Raw genomic sequence first — 19,496 nt, forward strand, 5'->3', positions numbered from 1 at the left:
TCCAAAATCAGGGTGTCCTCGGGGCAGTGCTCCCTCCAGGGGCTCTGGAGGGGAGAATCCTTCCCCCTCTTCCAACCTCTGTTGGTTGTCACGTTCCTGTGCTTGGGCTGCATCCCTCTCCTCTCTGCTTCCACCTCCACGAGGCTTCTCCTCTGTGTTTCTCTCCTGTGTCTCTTGTAAGGATACTTGTTCTGGATCACGTGTCATTGGATTTAGGGCCCACCCAGATAATGCAGAATGATCTCATCACAAGATCTATAATTACATCTACAAGGACACTTTTTCCAAATAAAGTCACATTCTCAGATTCCAGGATTTAGGACGTGGACATAAAATTTGGAGGGAGGGGTATTCCCTGGCGGTCCAGTGGTTAGGACTCCGTGCTTTCACTGCTGAGGGCCCGGGTTTGATTCATGGTCGGGGAGCTAAGATCCCACAAGCCATGTGGCCAAAAAGATAGATAGATGATAGATAGATAGAGATAGAGAGAGAGAGATAGATAGTTAATAGATAGATCAATAGATAGATAGATGAAAGATAGATATAGACAGATAAAATTCAAAAAAAATTTTTGAGGGATATATATTTTGAGGGAACATTCAACTCACTACACTGTAAAAGGATCATGCTAAGTACACTGATTTTAACAAAATTTCCCTCTTTCTGTATATATGTGTATTAGAGCGTGTGTATAAACATTTCCTGGAAGCGCTCCCAAGAAATTATTAGCAGCAGTTACCTTTGAGGGGAGCTATTTGTGAGCCGAGAAGAGGAGGGAAGGATAAAAGGTTCGCTTTCCATCATGTAACTTTCTGTACCTCTTTTATTTTCTAATCATGCACATGTGCTACCTTATTTTTTCTTTTTAGTGTCAACAGGAATTATGGGAAGGTAGGGGGAAATCATGTTTTTTCTTTTCTTCTTTCCTACTTCTCTGTTTTAAAATAATTTTTAATTTAAGAAGCGGCTCACCCCGGTGACTCAGCTGTTCAGCCCAGTTAGAGAATAAATGATCCAATCTGACCCCATCCTTCCACAGAAAGAAAGGGAGGAAGAGCCAGGCCCGGCAGTGGAAGGGGTGCCGGCTGAGGGCAGTGGGCATCCCCCCGCCCCACCTTGGGGTGAAACCTTCAGCAAGGTGATGGCACGAGTCCCACGTCTGCAGAGCTCTTTACCAAGTGAGGATTCCACAGCCTGCATCCGGCCAGAGCCTCATCACAGTTCCCAGAGGTGGAGGCAGGTCTTTTACGGAGGAAGAAAACCGGCCTCTAAGACAGAGTCAACCTTGGTGCAGGGCAGGGCCATGTGGAGAGCCTGAAGAACCTCGATGCTCGGCCCCAGCCCCAGAGGGTCTGCTTGGGTCCAGGTGTGGCCTGAGGGTGGGGATTGTTAAAGCTCTCAGGTGATTTGATGTGCACCCGGGTCCAGGACAGCCGACTAGAGGACCGACCAAGGGAACTGGCATTTGTGGGACCTGACCTGCCATGTGCCGGGCACCGTGCTGGGTGTGTCACAGCAGTTGTCATGAATCATTTCTCAAAACAACCCTCAGGGCCTTCCCTGGTGGCGCAGTGGTTGAGAGTCCGCCTGCCGATGCAGGGGACGCGGGTTTGTGCCCCGGTCCGGGAAGATCCCACATGCCGCGGAGCGGCTGGGCCCGTGAGCCATGGCCGCTGAGCCTGCGCGTCCGGAGCCTGTGCTCCGCAAGGGGAGAGGCCACAACAGTGAGAGGCCCGCGTATGGCAAAAAACTAAAAAAAAAAAATTAAAAAAAAAAAAAAAAAAAAAAAAAAAAAAAAAAAACAACCCTCAGAGGTAATTATGATTCCCATTTTAGGGGTAAGGAAACCGAGTCTCAGAAAGATTGCTATGATGCTCAAAGACACAGGGTTAGGGACAGGTGCCGATTTCAAACCCATGTCCATGGCTATACCTCAAGCCTACCCCAGAGCTCCTAACCCCGATCCAGGGCTCTGCCCGCAAAACCTCATCGCTCCCATAGACGACTGTCTCCCAGTCCACTTCTCAGGGTCTCCAGTCCTGGGGTGAGGCAAACTGAGAGAAGTTCCACTGTGATTAACCCCTCAAAAGTTTACCATCAGGACTTCCCTGGTGGCGCAGTGGTTGAGAATCCACTTGCCAACACAGGGGACATGGGTTCGATCCCTGGTCTGGGAAGATCCCACATGCCGCAACTAAGCCCATGTACCGCAACTACTGAGCTTATGCTCTAGAGCCCGTGCTCTAGAGCCCACAAGCCACAACTACTGAGCCTGTGTGCTGCAACTCCTGAGCCCGTGTGCCTAGAGCCCGTGCTCCACAAGAGAAGCCACCGCAATGAGAAGCCCGGCACTGCAACGAAGAGTAGCCCCCGCTCGCTGCAACTAGAGAAAGCCCATGCACAGCAGCAAAGACCCAAAGCAGGCAAAAATAGATAAATAAATTAAATTAAAAAAGAAAAGTTTGCCATCAGAAAGTCTAGAAAAGCAAAAACTATCATACACCATCTATTCCTAAGTGCATCTTACAGCTGCTCTCTGCAAATGCCAAGAGTGACAAAATGTTCATTGCCTCCCCTGGTGCAACAAAACGTGCGGAATAGGTGTGGGCAGTTTGGAGGAAAATCCTGGAGACAAGAGTGAGGCATTTTCTCAAGAAAGGCTGACCACCAACGTGCTGGATGGCATGGAGGAAAACACAGACACGGACAACTCTGAGTTAGACACCGTCTGTGAAGGAGTTGAGGAACTTCTTAACCAATTTATTTTACTAACATTTTGCTTTTGTTTGTTTGCAGAAGTGACATATGGTAAAAAGCAATCTTTGTCCAAATGAAACTACAAGAGCACTTTACGTACCAAATGAAGCTTACAAATAAGAAGGAGGCATTGGGACGTAGTTTAATTCTTAGCTGTTGTAACAGTTTCCATAACAAAGTACCACAAACTGGGTGGCTTTAATACAACAGAAATTTACTCTCTCACAGTTCTGGCCAGCAGTTCTGACTTCAGATCAACGAGCTGGCAGGGCTGTGCTCCGGAGGTCTCTGGCTGGGGCCCTTCCCTTGCCTCTCCTGGCTTCTGGTAGTCCCGGTGCTCCTGGGCTTCTAGTAGCAAAGTCTGCCCTGTGCCTCCTCCCTCCAGAGGTGGCTTCACTCTGTGTCTGTGTGGCTATGGGGGTGGCGGTGTGTATGGGTGGGGGGGTGAGTGTGTCTTTCTGTGGCATTTTCCTCCTGTGTCTATCCATCCTCTTCTTATGAGGACACCAGCCGCACTGCATTAGGACCCACTGGGCCCCAGGCTGCCCGCACCTTAACTAATCACATCTGCACCGACCCTGTTCCCAAATCAGGTCACCTTCAGAGGTACTGGGGGTTAGGACTTCAACGTATTTTGTTTTCCATATTTTTTTAAATTGAAGTATGGTTGATTTACAGTGCTGTGCCAATCTCTGCTGTACAGCAAATTGACTCAGTTTTACACATATAGACATTCTTTTTTAAATATTCCTTTCCATTATGCTTTATCCCAGGAGATTGGATATAGTTCCCTGTGCTACACGTAGGACCTTGTTGTTTATTCATTCTTTTTTTTTTGCAATTAAAAATTTTTTTTTCTTTTTTTAAATTGATTTGTTTTTTGGCTGCTTTGGATCTTCACTGCTGCGCGCGGGCTTTCTCTAGTTGTGGCGAGCGGGTGCTACTGTTCGTTGCGGTGCATGGGCTCTAGGCGCACAGGCTTCAGCAGTTGTGGCACATGAGCTTAGTTGCTCCGTGGCATGTGGGATCCTCCCGGACCAGGGCTTGAGCCTGTGTCCCGTGCATTGGCGGGTGGATTCTTAATCACTGCACCACCGGGGAAGTCCCTGTTTATCAATTCTAAATGTAATAGCTTGCATCTACTAATCCCAAATTCCCAGGCCCTCCCTCTCCCACCCCCTCTCCCCCTTGTCAACCACAAGTCTGATCTCTATGTCTATGAGTCTGTTTCCGTTCAGTAGATAGGTTCATTTGTGTCATATTTTAGATTCCACATATAAGTGATATCATATGGTATTTGTCTTTCTCTGTCTGACTCACCTCACTTAGTATGATAATCTCTAGTTGCATCCATGTTGCTGCAAATGGCATTATTTTGTTCTTTTTTATGGCTGAGTAGTATTCCATTGTACACCACATGTTTATCCATTCATCTGTTGATGGACATCTAGGTTGTTTCCATGTCTTGGCTATTGTGAATAGTGCTACTATGAACATAGGGGTACTTGTATGTCTTTGAAATACAGTTTTGTCCGGGTATATGCCCAGGAGAGGAATTGCTGGATCATATGGTGATTCTATTTTTAGTTTTCTGAGTAACCTGCATACTGTGTTCCATAGTGGCTGCACCAACTTACATTCCCACCAACAGTATAGGAGGGTTCCCTTTTCTCCACACCCTCTCCAGCATTTGTTATTTGTAGACTTTTTAATGATGGCCATTCTGACTGCTGTGAATTGATACCACATTGTAGTTCTGATTTGCATTTCTCTAATAATTAGTGATGTAGAGCATCTTTTCATATGCCTACTGCCCATCTGTATGTCTTCTTTAGGTTTTCTGCCCATTTTTTTTTTTTTTTTTTTTTGCGGTACGTGAGCCTCTCACTGTTGTCACCTCTCCTGTTGAGGAGCACAGGCTCTGGACGCGCAGGCTCAGCGGTCATAGCTCACGGGCCCAGCCGCTCCGCGACATGTGGGATCTTCCCGGACCTGGGCACGAACCCGTGTCCCCTGCATCGGCAGGCGGACTCTCAACCACTGCGCCACCAGGGAAGTCCGTGCCCATTTTTTAATTGGTTTTTTTGTTGTTGAGTTGTAGGAGCTGTTTATGTATTTTGGAGATTAGCCCTTGTTGTTCGTATCATTTGCAAATGTTTTCTCCCAGTCCATAGGTTGTCTTTTCGTTTTGTCTCATTTTGTTTTTTACGGTTTCCTTTGCTGTGCAAAAGCTTGTAAGTTTGATTAGCTCCCATTTGTTTATTTTTGTTTTCATTTTTATTGCCTTGGGAGAATGACCTAAGAAAAAATTGGTATGACTTGTGTTAGAGAATGTTTTGCCTATGTTCTCTTCTAGGAGTTTTATTGTGTCTTGTCTTATATTTAGGTCTTTAAGCCATTTTGAGTTTATTTTTGTGCATGGTGTGAGGGCATGTTCTATCTTCATTGAATTTACGTGCAGCTAGGACTTCAATATATCTTTTAGGGGGACTAAGTCAACGCATAATAGTGGTAAACAAAATAATTCTGAGTAATACAGAAAAGAATAGTGTGATACAAGCGACAGCATCACAGATTTCATAAACCAGTATTCTCAGCAACATATCAGTTCTGTGTTTTGTGGTTTTTCTTCTCATGCTCACTTCAAGCCAAGACGTTCTGCACGCCTTTTGGAGGCAGCACCCTGGATTGCCCCGCCTTCTCCTGGCCCCTCCCTGGCCCTGCAGAGTCGGTGCTAATTAGCAGCTGTTTAATTATCAGCCCAGTAGGGAAGTGATCCCAGCCCTGATCCTTAGAGAGTTTTATGAAGTTATGCTGTCCCAGATACAGGAAGGTTGACTGTGTTCCGTGCCTTAGGGAGAGACTGCGTGCTTTAGTGGAAAGTTTATGGCATTTACAACTGATCAACCTGGGTGACTGTTGTGTTTTCAGTTTTTGGACAATGGTCTCTGAACCTTCGTTTCCTCAACTGTAACCATACCCACCCACAGTTCTGTTGAGAAGGCTAAATGTAGGGAAAGTACCTTGTTAACATAAGTTATAAAATAGTATGCCAATATGCAGGGGTGGTGTCTTCCTCACCATAGTATCATCTGTATCTAGCACACTGTAGATGCACAAAAACGTTTGTTGACTGAAAAATTCTTAATTAATTAAGGAGAGACACCAGGAGAGCAAAGGCAGTGGGTGTTGTTCGGGTAAAATCTGTGTTTGCACATGTGTCAAATTCAGGTTTAAAATTTGAACCGGAATTGTAGAATATCCCTCTGTTCATTTTTAATAAAATAATGCCCAGTAACACACACACCTGCTTTCTTATATTTTTTATTTGTGTAAATGTTTAGGTCAGGGCTTCCCTGGTGGCGCAGTGGTTGAGAGTCCACCTGCCGATGCAGGGGACACGGGTTCGTGCCCTGGTCCGGGAAGATCCCACATGCTGCGGAGCAGCTGGGCCCGTGAGCCATGGCCGCTGAACTTGCGCGTCCAGAGCCTGTGCTCCTCAACGGGAGAGGTCACAACAGTGAGAGGCCGGCGTATCGCAAAAAAAAAAAAAAAAAATTTTAGGTCAATGGGCCAACTTGGGGGAGAATTCTACTGAAGCTAGCTGTATGGTTTTTACTTTTTTTTGTTTTTTTTGAGAAGGCAAGAAGCTATGGTTAAGTTGTATGCATGTCATTGGTACTATATCTAAGTGGTAGTGAAAGGAATTGTCTGTGAAAGGTCACAATTCAGAGGAGAGAGAAAAGAGAATGAAAGTGGCCTTTTGGTTATAATGTGAGGGAGGATTATAAATGCTTGGAAATACTTCTTTGACATTAAGAGCTTTATCACACATAGAACTGTAACACTGAAATCCTCCCCAGAGGTCTTTAAAACTAGTTCATAACCTCATCCCTCAGCTCATGGCAATCTCACTTATAATAGAAAAAAACCCAGATGACCAGTAAGAGGAAACTCGTTGCGTGAGTTATGGTACATTCCTCTATGGAATGTTTAGGTAGTCACTAAAAATTAAAAGATGAGAGGGACTTCCCTGGCAGTCCAGTGGTTAAGTCTCCTCACTTCCACTGCAAGAGGTGTGGGTTCTACCCCTGTTCAGGGAACTAAGATCCCACATGCTGCACGGCCAAAAAAAATAAAATAAAAGATGAGAGCTATGTAGCAACATATTAAAATTTCTATGATTAGATACTTAATGAAGAAAGGATACACAATTTTATCTATAGTATGATTACTATTATGTAAAAATTAGGTTAAAATGCAAGTTAAGGTTGGACAAGAACCCAAAAAAATGAAAACAACTGATGGCAGTACATAGCATTATTGTGGGGGGAGAACACTCTTCTCCAGTTTTTTTGGTGTAACAAGTAAAAATATGTGTCTTAAAGGTGTTCATCTCTCTTGGAATTGTAACTGTGATCTTCATTGAGGTCAGGATTCAGAAAGCCCTCTGCAGTGTCTTAGGATTCCTGATTTTTAATAACATGAGGTGCAAAATGGCAGACCCTCGAGTCACGCTTTGGTGCTTCTGAGTTGCAAGGAGGGTGCTGTCCAGGGAGCACAACATCCCAAAGCATCACTGGTTTCCATTAAACCTAATTTATGGAATTAAAAATTAATTTTATGGAAATGAATTTAAACAGCCTTTCGTTAGAATGCACTTGGTCTAATTGGGTTTGGAGTGGTATTGTAATAGCCATTCCTCCACTGTTATTGGAAAAGATGGAATCTGAGATAAGTCTTCCTGTCCTTACGCTGCTGGGAACAACTTGTGGAGGAGTTTTCCGACATGAGTCCAGTATAATGGGGACCCTTCTGGGGAAGTCAGGCAAGGCTCCCATCCGTGAGCAGAGCAGGTAAAGACTTGGTTGTGGGACTGAAATGGGAAGTTGCGAATTCAGGATGGACGGCCAGCTCCGGCTCCTTCTTTCCCAAGGTGCTTGAATACTTGCTTCCACAGTAACAGGAAGTTTTGAGGGGGCATGCTGTGGTTCTTTACAGGTTGAGAATGTAGGGGATGGGGAATCTCCTCCCTGCCACTCTTGAGTTCTTATGGCTGGACTAATAATACACAGACATGAGACGGATGAACGGGAAACACAATTTAATTGATGCATACGAAGGTCTCATAGAAGCTTTTATACTTTTTAGACAAAGAAACAATAAATTTGGGAAAAACTGACAGGACGAAGAAATTCAGGTTTTGGGTGCCCAGTTAGTGAAGAATCTAAATAGAATTGGGGCTTGAGGTAGTGAATGAAAGAAGTAAGAAGGTTTGTCTATACAGGCTCCTTGGCTTTGAATTCCCCGTCTCTGGTGATAGGGTGTTCTCCTACCTCCAGTTGCAGGGAGTGCACCTTTCATATGAGAGATCTACTTCCTGCTTCTAGGGAGGCAGGAAGGAGGGTCAGAGTGAACCTCTTGCATTGGCCGTTTCTTAAGTAACTTTAATAAATAATCAATATGCCATCGAGGCACAATTTGGGGTGGCCCCCCCCGGGCTCCAACAAGAGCTACATTTACTTCAACATTTTAAATGTTGTACATTAATGAATGCACACACACAGAAATGCATAGATAAGCATATATATATATATAACATATATACATGCGCGTATATATGGTGGCAGCTGTGAGACTACACCCTGTAGACCTGTGACCTCAGGGACCCTAGCTGCCATCCTCTGAAAGCCAGCACTGTGTTGACCACAGGCCACACTTTCCACGGCTGCTCCAGCCAAGGATGGAAGATGCAAGCGTGCTGACACAGTTCTACCCTGAGAGGCTCAGGGTTCCTCCAGCAGCTGCCTCTGACCCCCAGCAGGTTTGCCAAGCCTGCCTCAGACGATGGGGCAGTGGATGGGCAGTGGAGGACACTTTGACTCTGCCTGTTCACTCTCTTATTTACGGGGTCAAACTTGCATCACTTTCTTGTGTTTTCTCTCCTAACAAAATCCTTACACATTTAATCTCCTCTTGGCATCTGCTTCTCAGAAGATACATGGGTATACACACTCACATACATATATGGATAGGTATATTTGAATCATAATTTATCTCCATTTGATGGACATTAGTTGTGCCCAGATTTGTGACGTTATAAAAATAACCATCCATCCCATTTTTTCCAATTATTTTGCTATTTCTTTCAGGGGGCAGGGGTTAACTCTGCCACAATGAATGTCTCCTGTTGGAATCCCCCTCAAGGAACTCACAGAGCAAATGCCATACCCACTACTTCTCTAGAAGTAGAATTTCTCGTAAACTTAGAGTTTTTCTGCAAATGAGCCCCGGGCCTTCCCACATCTGCATGTGGAGCAGGGAAGTAGAGAGGAACTACTCTCCCACAGCCTCCCCCGCCTTCCAGGGCAGCAAGGAAGGGGAGGGTTATTGGCCACATCTGTGGTCCCTTTGTTCCCGACTTGGAGTCTTCTATTTTCCCTCATCCCATGTCAGAGTTTGTGGGTGCAAGCAACAGAAATTGATTCTGGGTCCTGTGAACGAAAGTGAATCTGTTGGAAAGGGATGTGGAGCTCACAGTCTGTAGGAGGCTGATGGATTGGTCTTGGGGGAGCTCCAGGCTGGGCTGTGGGAACGATGGCCAGGATCTTTTATGGGGAGAGCCTGGTGAGTGAGCCTCTGAGATAAATAGCCTCCAAGGGTCCCTTCTGCCTTCACATCACTTTCCCAAGATTCATACGCTAGAAGAGAGATACCCATTGAGGCACCTCTGAGGCAGAGAGAGGCTTCAGATTCTTTACAGGAGGCTGGTGCCTTGAATTTCACTCCCACCAACACAGAACCCAGTGGGCTTGAGGTAATCTCCCAGATGCACTGGGGAGTCCTGGAAGAAGGAGAAATGAATGTTCAGAAGTAAAATATAACTTTAAAAAATTAAAAGCACCCAGCACACACCCTGTTATCCATTTGCATAGTCCTTGAGTGTGTAGATGCTCAGCCACAGCTATTGGATAATGAACTAGTTATTGCCCGAGTGAAAGAAAGGTTCCCGTTTGGGACAAAGCCCAGCTGTTGCCAGGGGCCTCCTAATTCAGCTCCTAAGTTTCATGTCCATCCAAGGGCTTGGGGTTCTGTCTGACTGTCCCAAAATGAAGTGTCCTCATTGCAAGGACAGCATCAATTTATCTTCAAAGGTCCCTCACTTACCTTCTAGAACTTTGCTGTGGACTTGCTGGCTTGTCAGGCAGGTTTTTCTTGTTTTGTTTTTGGCCGATTCCCAAAATAGATGCTGGGAAGCCCTCCAGAAAAATAGTCTGTGCCAGTTCCACTGTTTCCCTTTATGAATCCACATTCCTTTCCTTAATAGAAGTGCTTCACTGTTTTAGTTCACGAATGCCCCTACCGCCTTATCTCCCTTGAGAATACTTTTCTCCATCTCCTTCTTATTTTAAGGACACTCACTTTGAGCCATCCCCAAGGCCTCTTTGTTGAGCACAAGCAGAAGTAAATGATCTTGGAAAATAATCATAAAGTAAGAATGTGCATGAAATGAACTTGGTTTCTGCTGAGGAAAAAAAACCCCAACACATTCTATACAAATAGAATTTGAATTTGTAGAAATGAAGTCCAGAAGAGGGGTGTTCGGGTAACATGCCAGTATTGTCATTCCAGGTAAAGAGGGCCTTGCAACAGGAAGGGTTCAACCGAAAAAAGCGAGGGTATAGAGACATCAACGAGATCTACATCAACATGAACGACCCTCTTTTTACGAAGCAGTGGTATCTGGTAAGCATCTCGGTATCATTCCTAATGTTTCTCAGCTTGGAACTTCAGATAGAAGATGGGTTTCTATTTCCTCGTGATTCTGTGGGATGTCAGCTAACACCCCACTCGGTACTAGCTGATAGGTATTGATAGCACCCGACTCGGTGCTAGCAATGGAAACCCCACCTGCCCGGTGAAGTGAATATTTTCTCACACACCAGCAGTCCTTCTTGACCTATTTAGGTGAGTTGGTTATGTTTAAAAGGGGCTCAGTGTCTCCAAACCAACCCAAACAGCAGGGCATATTGAAGGAAAAGGAGTGGCTAATTTATAAATGTTTATAATTTATAAACCGTCCATTGTAGGAATGCATCACAACTTCCCTCTTGGGGCTTCAGAGCTTGACTATGCTTTACGCTTTGGGGCATGGAATTCTACAAATCCAATCTGCATAACTGAATGAGCTTATGTGTATTAGGATCAGGCTACGTTTCTTGCAATAACAAACAATCCCCAAATCACAGTGGATTAACAGAATCAAAGCTTGTTTCTCACTCATGCTTCACAGCCAATGCTTTGTAATCCCCAGGGACCCAAGCTCCATCTCAGCTGCATCCCAACCCCTTCTTTCATGGGCATCTCAACGAGGGGAAGGGGCAAATCACACTCTGGCTCTTAAAGCTCCTGCCTGGATGTGACAAACGGTTCATGAGCTCACATTTCAATGCCCAAAACCAGTCACGTGGTTCTAGCTTCCAAGGGGTTGGAGAGGTGTCATCTTCACATGTGCCTAGAAGGGGAAGAGCAGTCATTTTTGTAAAGAGAACTAATGACATTCACACAATGTTTCAGCAACACGGTAACAGCCAGCTCATTACTATGGGCTTCTACCAGTACAAGCTCTGACTTCGCTATTTTTTTACGATTTATCTTTGAGAAAATCTACACAGGACAAAAAAGCATAAAAAGAGGGTAGTGAGCATATTTGTATGGAATGTTCCTTTTTCTTCCTTTCTTTCTTTTTTGATTTTTTAGGGGGAAGGCATTTTTCTTTTTTGCGTTAGAACATGCACCAATGTTCAGCCAACTCTCTTTAATTCAGTTCACCAAATATTTTTAAGCAAGACTTGGTGTGGTGGTACTGAAGTTACAAAGATAAACAGAACGTGCTCCCTCTTGTAAAGAATATTGTTATTTAGTGAGGAAATCACATTCAAATAAGAATAATCTGAGACAACATGCACTAAATTCTGCAAGTGAGGGATAAATAAAGAGCTACAAGAGCAAGCATTTAATTCTAGATTGCGGAGGGTCTCTTGCAATGTTGGCTCTAAGGAGTTTAAAGATAATGATCTAGTCGTAAGAGATAGGAAGATTGAAACTGTGTTTGCATATTTCCGTAAAACAGAAAACATTGGTTTTGTGTATATCAAAAAAAAATGGAGGGAGAAGACTAGAAGAGGTGGATGGGAAAACACCCCAAAGCCCTGTTTCATGGAAGATGTTGCCCTTTATCTGGCCCTGGAATACCGGGTGTCTGAGGAGTGTGGCAAGTAAACATTCACACAGGTGCTTTACCACCTACACCAAACTAATAAGATTCTCTGCTTTGGAATTCCTGAACCAGATCAATACCGGGCAAGCTGATGGTACTCCTGGCCTTGACTTGAATGTGGCAGAAGCCTGGGAGCTGGGATACACAGGGAAAGGCGTTACCATTGGAATTATGGACGATGGTGAGTATTTCAAAGGCTGTACATCACCTGGAAGCAAGTGTGTCTTTGCACACCTTTGGAACACAAAAGATTCATTGTTTTGGAGATGCAAATTAGAGGCAGAATGGCCAGATGCTAGGCATGGTTGTCTATACTGTGTCGACATCCTCACATTTCTCCACATCAGTGGTCCTCAAGCTCGAGGATGCCCTTCACAAATATTTATCGAATTAATAAGTTTAAGAATATTTAAATGAACTAATGAAAGTTGACCAGCATTGAACTGTAATTTCTTATTGGGCCACTGCTTATATCTTACTTTAAAATGGCTTCTGGGCTTCCCTGGTGGTACAGTGGTTGAGAGTCCGCCTGCCGATGCAGGGGACACGGGTTCGTGCCCCGGTGCGGGAAGATCCCACATGGCACGGAGTGGCTGGGCCCGTGAGCCATGGCCGCTGAGCCTGCGCGTCCGGAGCCTGTGCTCCGCAACGGGAGAGGCCACAAGAGTGAGAGGCCCGCGTATCGCAAAAAAACAAACAAACAAAAAAAGCGGCTTCTGTTTATATTTACCATCTATTTCTCTAGATCTACACTGTCCAGCGTGGTAGCCACTAGCAGTATGTGGCTATTTACGTTTAAGTTTAAATTAGTTAAAGCTAAATACAGTTAAAAATTCAATTCCTCGATCACATTCGTTTCACTTCAAGGTCTCAATAACCACATGGGGCTAGTGACAATTCAATTGAACTTCATTTCTATCATCCCAGAAATTTCCATTAGGCAGTGTGGCTCTAGATCCCCGCAACAGCTTTTTAGTAACGGGATTGGGGTTTGGGGAATTTTGACTTTATTGCTACTTTCAGAATGAGTCGTTGTAAAGCAAACTGATGACATTTTAAAATACATGCCCCCTGCAATATGTTATTCTATCCCACATGCCTGCCCAAGCAAAGATTTAGCAGAGCTTTCTTTTTTACAGTTTGTGATATGAAAACCAATGGGTTTGATGAATCGCCGTGTTTCTAGCTACACATGCCCTTGGCTCTGCCAAGATTCTGGAGCATCTCTGCCCTGCCGTCGTCCCGTCGCGGGTGTATTCTTGCCTGTCGTTAGCTGTCTGGGTCCTCCGTAAAAGCTCCACTGTGCACTACTGGTCTAATTACATATAAAGTCTATACAGAGATGAAACAATGGAGCCTTTCTCTTCTCAAGATCCTCAAAGAACACTATGTTCTCTAAAGCAAGCCTTTGAAGCAGGATTGATGGGAAAACAAGGAGAGTCAGCGCGCTTAAAATCAGAACTGTCTTTGTGTGGGCTCATTAAATATTAACATAAAAAAATGCGCAGTGTTTTCTGAGGTGTGAGATGTTTTGAAATGGATGTAAAAGCTTTCTCCAGTGGCCAGGGCTCTCACAAGAAGAAAGGCGCTCTCACGAGTGTGTTTGTGTGTGTGTGTGTGTTTGCGCGCGTGTGCCAACGTGGAGAGCTTACCTGTTTCTCCTTCCTAATGCTTTGGCTTAGAAAACACCGTGGATGAGCCCAGCTCACCCAGGAGAAAGATGCACGTAGGTTTGGGGGAAACCTGCCTGGGATACTTTGTAATCACCATTTCATCACACAGATGTGGCGGGACCAGAGAAGCACCCTTAAAAGTGGCCACAGAGAGGCACGGTGCTCTCACAGAACCCCCAACAGCCCCCGAGATGCCCGTTTCAGGATTCTTTAACTCCAGACCCCTTGACTGACCTTTCTTCATCCCTTCTGAAGAGAGCTAAGGAGAGGGCGTCACCTACCTCTGGTCCACATTTCCTGGCCTGAGAAGCCGAGCCCGTTACAAAGTCTCAGCAGAATTTCCTATTTGATGTTATTTCTCCTGCTGAGTTAGTGGCCTTTGAGATTCAAAAAAAAGTGCACCCCCTGCCCCTCAATTGTACTCCTAACTTCCCCATTGTTTTGGTCGTCCACTGCTGCAGAACAAGCCACCCCAAAACTGAGTGGCTTAAAACAAACACCCTGTTGCTAACTCTCGCAATTCTGTGGGTTGACCAGGCTCAGAGGGACTGTTTGGCTTTGGGGTCTCTCATACAGTTGGGCTAAGAAGGAAGCTGGGGCCAATGTCAACTGGAGTCTCAACTGGGTGCTAAAATGGCTCGGCCTCCCTCCAGCTCCTCGTGGCCTCCCCAGCAAGGTGGCTGGATTTCTTACGGACAGCCCAGGGCTCCCAAGAACAGGCATCCAAAGACAAGAAGCAGGAGCTGCCAGTCCTCTCGAAGGCTGAACCTGGGAGGGGCAAGCATTGCTTTGCCCCTTGCCACTGGATGAACAGTCTGAGAGCCAGATTCCAGGGGAGGAGAAATATCATAGATCCTGCCTCCTGGTGTGGAGAGAGACAAAGGATTTTGAAACCGGCACATGCCTGTTCAGTAGGATAACTGAAGAAAAGAAGACGACTAAGCCATTCTCCAAACCCAGCATTGAACAGCAAGATGAGCGCATCTGGGGCAAAAGCGGCCACAGCAAGGGCAAGTCCAGACGCATAGCCTCGCACCATGTGGTGGGGCACTTCTGCCTAAACACCCACAGACGCGAAGCAGAGATGATGAACTGGGAGCATCAGGGCTGCATCTTCTCTCTCAGCTGCCTACACACGTGGATGGTGTGGAACCGTTCCCCAGATAGTCTCTCAACAAGACATCACCCCAAAACAAGGTCAAAGACACACACGGATGCTGACCCTGAGACCTAAGAGCAAAATTAATGTCATATTTTATAAGCCTGCCTTGTGTGGGAAATAGTTGGTGATCTGTGTGTGGAAGGTTCGATTTGTGGACAAGCACAGTTTTAATACTCATTCACCCGTCTCTGGTTGCCCAGCTCAAAAACTCAGCCATCATCCCCTCTGCTAGATCCAATGACTTGATAGTTGCTCACTGCTTTCATGTAGGTGCTTCATTAGGTGCAACTCAATGTGACTGCCATACCCTACATACCTCTGGGAAAGAACTTCCATGGCTACCTGTTGCCAAAAGGGCAGAAAGAATTTCTGAAGGGTCTGCTCTGACATTCTGGGCTTGTTGATGTCAGCAAGGACCCTGCTTAATGATGATGATTCATCCCTTTTGTTGTGATGGAATTGTTTGGTGTTGGGAACTTAACCTGGAAAGTAGGATGTGGCCGTAATGAGACTCGGCGACAGACAGGAGTCACCCAGCCCCAGGACGGGCGCTGGCTATCGAGGTCAAAGATGGTCAGTGAAGGCGTGAGTCAAGGCCTTTAGCTGATGGAGTGAAGGAAGTAAGATTGAAGGCCAGTGAGGCAGGGTCAGAGAGAGATTTCAAGCAGAAATAAAAACAAAAACTAGCGTTTCGTGAGTACTATGTGCTAGGCTCCACTTAACATTTGGAAACAGTCATAATTATTCTCTAAGGTTTGTGTTATTATTATCCACCTTTTGCAGATGAAGAAATTAAGGTTTAGGGAGAGAAGAAATTGCCCAAACTAATCTTCACCACCATCTTCAGTGCTTGAAACCCACCCTGTGGCTCTGCCTCCCTGGTGAGACTTTGTGATGGGGCCTCATCCTTATAAGCAGAGGTACAAGTTTCAGGGCCAGACAGTCACCCACAGCCTTCCAGGAGATTTAGAACTCTGTCATATGTTGAAAAGCGGTGTTGTCTCTCCTACCTTGGGCCCCAGAAGGTCCAGCAGGGTGTCTGTCCCCGTTATTATTGCTGTGTAACAAGTGACTCCAATATTTAGCCGCTTAAAGTAACTATTTTTCTTGCTCATAAGATTTGTGGCACAGGAATTCAGAAAGTCTGGACAGTTCTCACTTGGGATCTCTCATGCAGCTGAGGTCAGGTGTTGTCTGGGTGGGGGTCATCGGAAGACTAGAGTCCAGAGATGTTATACATCTCAGCTGAACTATTAGCATTGTAACTAAGAATATGTACGTGGAGCTCACTAATTCCCTGAGGTCTCCAGAAGTGCCAGCGATTCCCGAGAATATGGACTGTTGTAGATTAGACTTTCAAACTAATGACAGATACTAATGGTTTATGAACAAAAATATAACCAAGTATTTGTCATTTGTGTGCATTATGATTGGCTGGTGATGAGTCAGTGCCCCCTGTAGACTGTGAGGCTTAGATGGTTGTACAGCTCAGGTTCTGTATTTAAATTGTGTTTTTCCAGGACCTACGTAACACCTGGCTTTCATTGCTGAAAATAAACCAGTGAATGAAAATAAGAGTGAATACATTAATAATACAAGAACCGAAACATAAACAAACTGATTAAGAAGATGTATTCAGTGACTTCCACCTTCAAAGATAATCAAATATCCAAAAATATTGAAATGCTATTTAATTGCCAGGTTATTATTTTCATGGTTAGCTCATTATTATTTTTTTCTGAGTCATGTCTATCATCCTTAATCTATCAGTAATATTTTCTTCCTCAGGCCAAAGTCTGTATCTGTTCTAACTTCACATTCAGTCTTCCCCTTAACCTAATTAAAGATCCTTTATTTTAATTAGGCTAAATTTATCTTATTTTCATTCTGATTTCCTTCTGGTTTCAAATTACCTCTTTGCTTGAATATTTTCCCATCACAGAGAAGAGACTACTGCCTCTTAGAAAATTCCTTTCCTAAATAACTTGCACTATCAGAATTTAAGGCCATGTTTTTAAAAACTGACTCCCTGTTAAGAAAAAAAAGTATTCTCTGTATCTTTTAAACTCATCCGTATGTTATAAAATGTTTTGCCTAATAATGAGTTCAAAAAATGTAACCAATTTCCACAAGCGTATAGGAAAATTTAATTTCAACACAGCACTCTAAAACCAAGTAGATTTTTCAAATATTTCTGCTCATCTGTACCATCCACAGAACCCTAAAAATGTGGTAGATTGAGGTACTAATGAGGATGCAAGAAATGTAATTTATTAAGTGTTTACTGCAAGCTAAACACTTTCAATGAACTGGCTCCAACCTCGAAAACTGCTTTGCGAGGTAGACAATATTCCCATTTCAAGGGTGAGGAAGCTGAGGCTCAGAGAAGCTATATGGCCAAAGCCACACAAATATTACAGTGTCTGAGCCTGGACAGAACTGATCTGTTGGTCTCGTAGCCTGTGCTTATCCCCAACTCCACCCCACAGCCTACACTGACCATCTCTGGATCAGGAGGGGAGAGGAGGATGGTGGGGGGAGGGCCTGGCTATAGTCTCACAAGCAGCGTGAGGACAGCAATTGCTTCTGATGTCAAAACATGAAAACATCAGCAGCACAGTGACTCCCAGTCCAGAAATTACTTGTGTAACCAGGAAAAACAAAGGAAAACTTCCTTTTAGAAATATACATTTGGGGCTTCCCTGGTGGCGCGGTGGTTGGGAGCCCACCTGCCGATGCAGGGGACACGGGTTCGTGCCCTGGTCCAGGAGGATCCCGCATGCCGGGGAGCGGCTGGGCCCGTGAGCCATGGCCGCTGAGCCTGCGTTCCGCAACGGGAGAGGCCACAACAGTGAGAGGCCCGCGTACCGCAAAAAAAAAAAAGAAATATACATTTGGATACAAGTTCTTTTTCACAGGACAAAGCTATACTGTGGCCTGGCCTTGGTGTGCATGTACTGAAGGTGACCACTAATGATAGGGACTTAATGACGCTTCTGGCTTTCAAATATTGCAACCCAATAGATTGGGTTACTAATGCCACTGGAATAATAGGACCACCCTGTTCTCACCCCTACCAGGTTGAGAAGAAAGCAAGCACAGAGAGGCCAAGCACCCTGCCTGAAGTCGCACAGCCAGTTGGCAGCGTGGTTGCGATTAAAACTCGAGTCTTTGACTCCAAAATCTACACTCATAACCATGATGTTAGGTAGTACAGGAAGCCAGCCGATTTCTGAGAGGGCTAGATTCTCTGATGTCACTGCTGCAATGATTATATGGCTCTGCAGACCTGGATGAGAGCTTTGCAATTTGCCCTTTGAAGTTTCACAGTGCTTTCTGAGATCCACGTGTTAATGGAACCCAGCAGTGCTCATGGACCAAAATTCTACCATTGCAACAACTCTGGGGCAGCAAGACGGGCCACATCCAGGAGAAAGTGCAGGACTCCTGCTGGGAGGCTCCCTGGAAAGCCTTCTGCAGAGACAAGAACCAGCTCCCACCCAGGACACCTCGTGGGAAATCACTTGCCCTTTGCCTAATGGCTTTTCTCGCCGAGCCGTGTTCCTCTGGTTTCCGTGCCAGGCAACGCTCTCCTAATCCATTGCTGTCCGGGCTCTGTTAAGTAATAATCACTTTTCCTCCCCAGAACCGGTTCCATTTCAGAAGAAATGCCAGTTGATGCTTTAGAAATGTCAGGATTTCCACAAATCTCTCTTAGATCAGTTCTCTGTTGAGCGATCCGTCTTAGGGTCACTAAGCTGGCATTTATGTCAGAAGTGTTATCCTGGGGCCTCAAGCTCTAACTGGCTTCCCTCCTCTGACACATGTGGTGGCCGCTGGCTCTCCACGTGGGTGGGGCAGCACCCTCCCCCGGGGATGGAAACTCGAAGCCGGCGCCCAGCGCTCACCCCCACACACACACATCTCCTGGCGCCAGCACATAAGGAGCGCGCCTTCTCGAGCAGCTTTCCTGAGGATACGTGGCAGGTATTAACCTATTGTTCCTGTGCTCTTGTCTTTTCGCAGGGATCGACTATCTCCACCCGGACCTGGCCTCAAACTATGTAAGTGCAAGCTGCCCTGTGTGGGGAAACGCGTGTGTCCTAAGTGTTCTGGTGCCCCTCATAGTGGGAACTCGCACAGACGCACACACATGCCTGCACGCACATAGGCCGTGCATGCTGGCACACGGGCACGCCTGCACGTGCATGCACCCCAGACTGCCCGTCTTATAAGAGCCACAACTCAGGCCAAAGACAGACGAGGCATGGGGCCTGGCGGCAGGCAGGGGTGAGTGACTTCACCAGAAGAAAAGAAGGAAACTTGAGATCTAAAAGAACAAAGTGCTGAGAACAAAGGTACAGGGAGAGGGAAGAGAGAGCCTTGGCAAGGTTTAAAATCACCTCCAGCTGAGGCTGTTGAATGGTGGGTGGGAATGAGCCCTTTGGGTTCTTGCTGGACAAAACCGATGGCAAAAGCCAAAAAGAGCAGGAACTCACATTGCACCCGTAGCTGTGTGAAGTCAAGCATGCCACCTTCTTCTTATTTCGGTGCTGATGCGTACTCCACACTGACTTTCCCCACGACTCTGAGGAGAGCATTTAGTATCCCTTGACACATAACA

General features: G+C 45.5%; 1 protein-coding gene across 2 annotated transcripts in view; it reads left to right on the forward strand.

Moving 5' to 3' along the window:
* The window catches only part of PCSK2 (proprotein convertase subtilisin/kexin type 2), a 211,195-nt gene that overhangs the window by 105,814 nt on the left and 85,885 nt on the right, over window positions 1–19,496 (forward strand). For both annotated transcript variants that reach the window (XM_065891978.1, XM_065891979.1), the window contains 3 exons: window positions 10,390–10,503; window positions 12,110–12,218; window positions 18,899–18,936. In XM_065891978.1, the coding sequence (XP_065748050.1) occupies window positions 10,390–10,503; window positions 12,110–12,218; window positions 18,899–18,936 (261 nt within the window). The remainder of the gene's footprint in view (window positions 1–10,389; window positions 10,504–12,109; window positions 12,219–18,898; window positions 18,937–19,496) is intronic.

Source organism: Phocoena phocoena, chromosome 15 (assembly GCF_963924675.1).
Source record: "Phocoena phocoena chromosome 15, mPhoPho1.1, whole genome shotgun sequence".
Taxonomy (NCBI): Eukaryota; Metazoa; Chordata; class Mammalia; order Artiodactyla; family Phocoenidae; genus Phocoena; species Phocoena phocoena.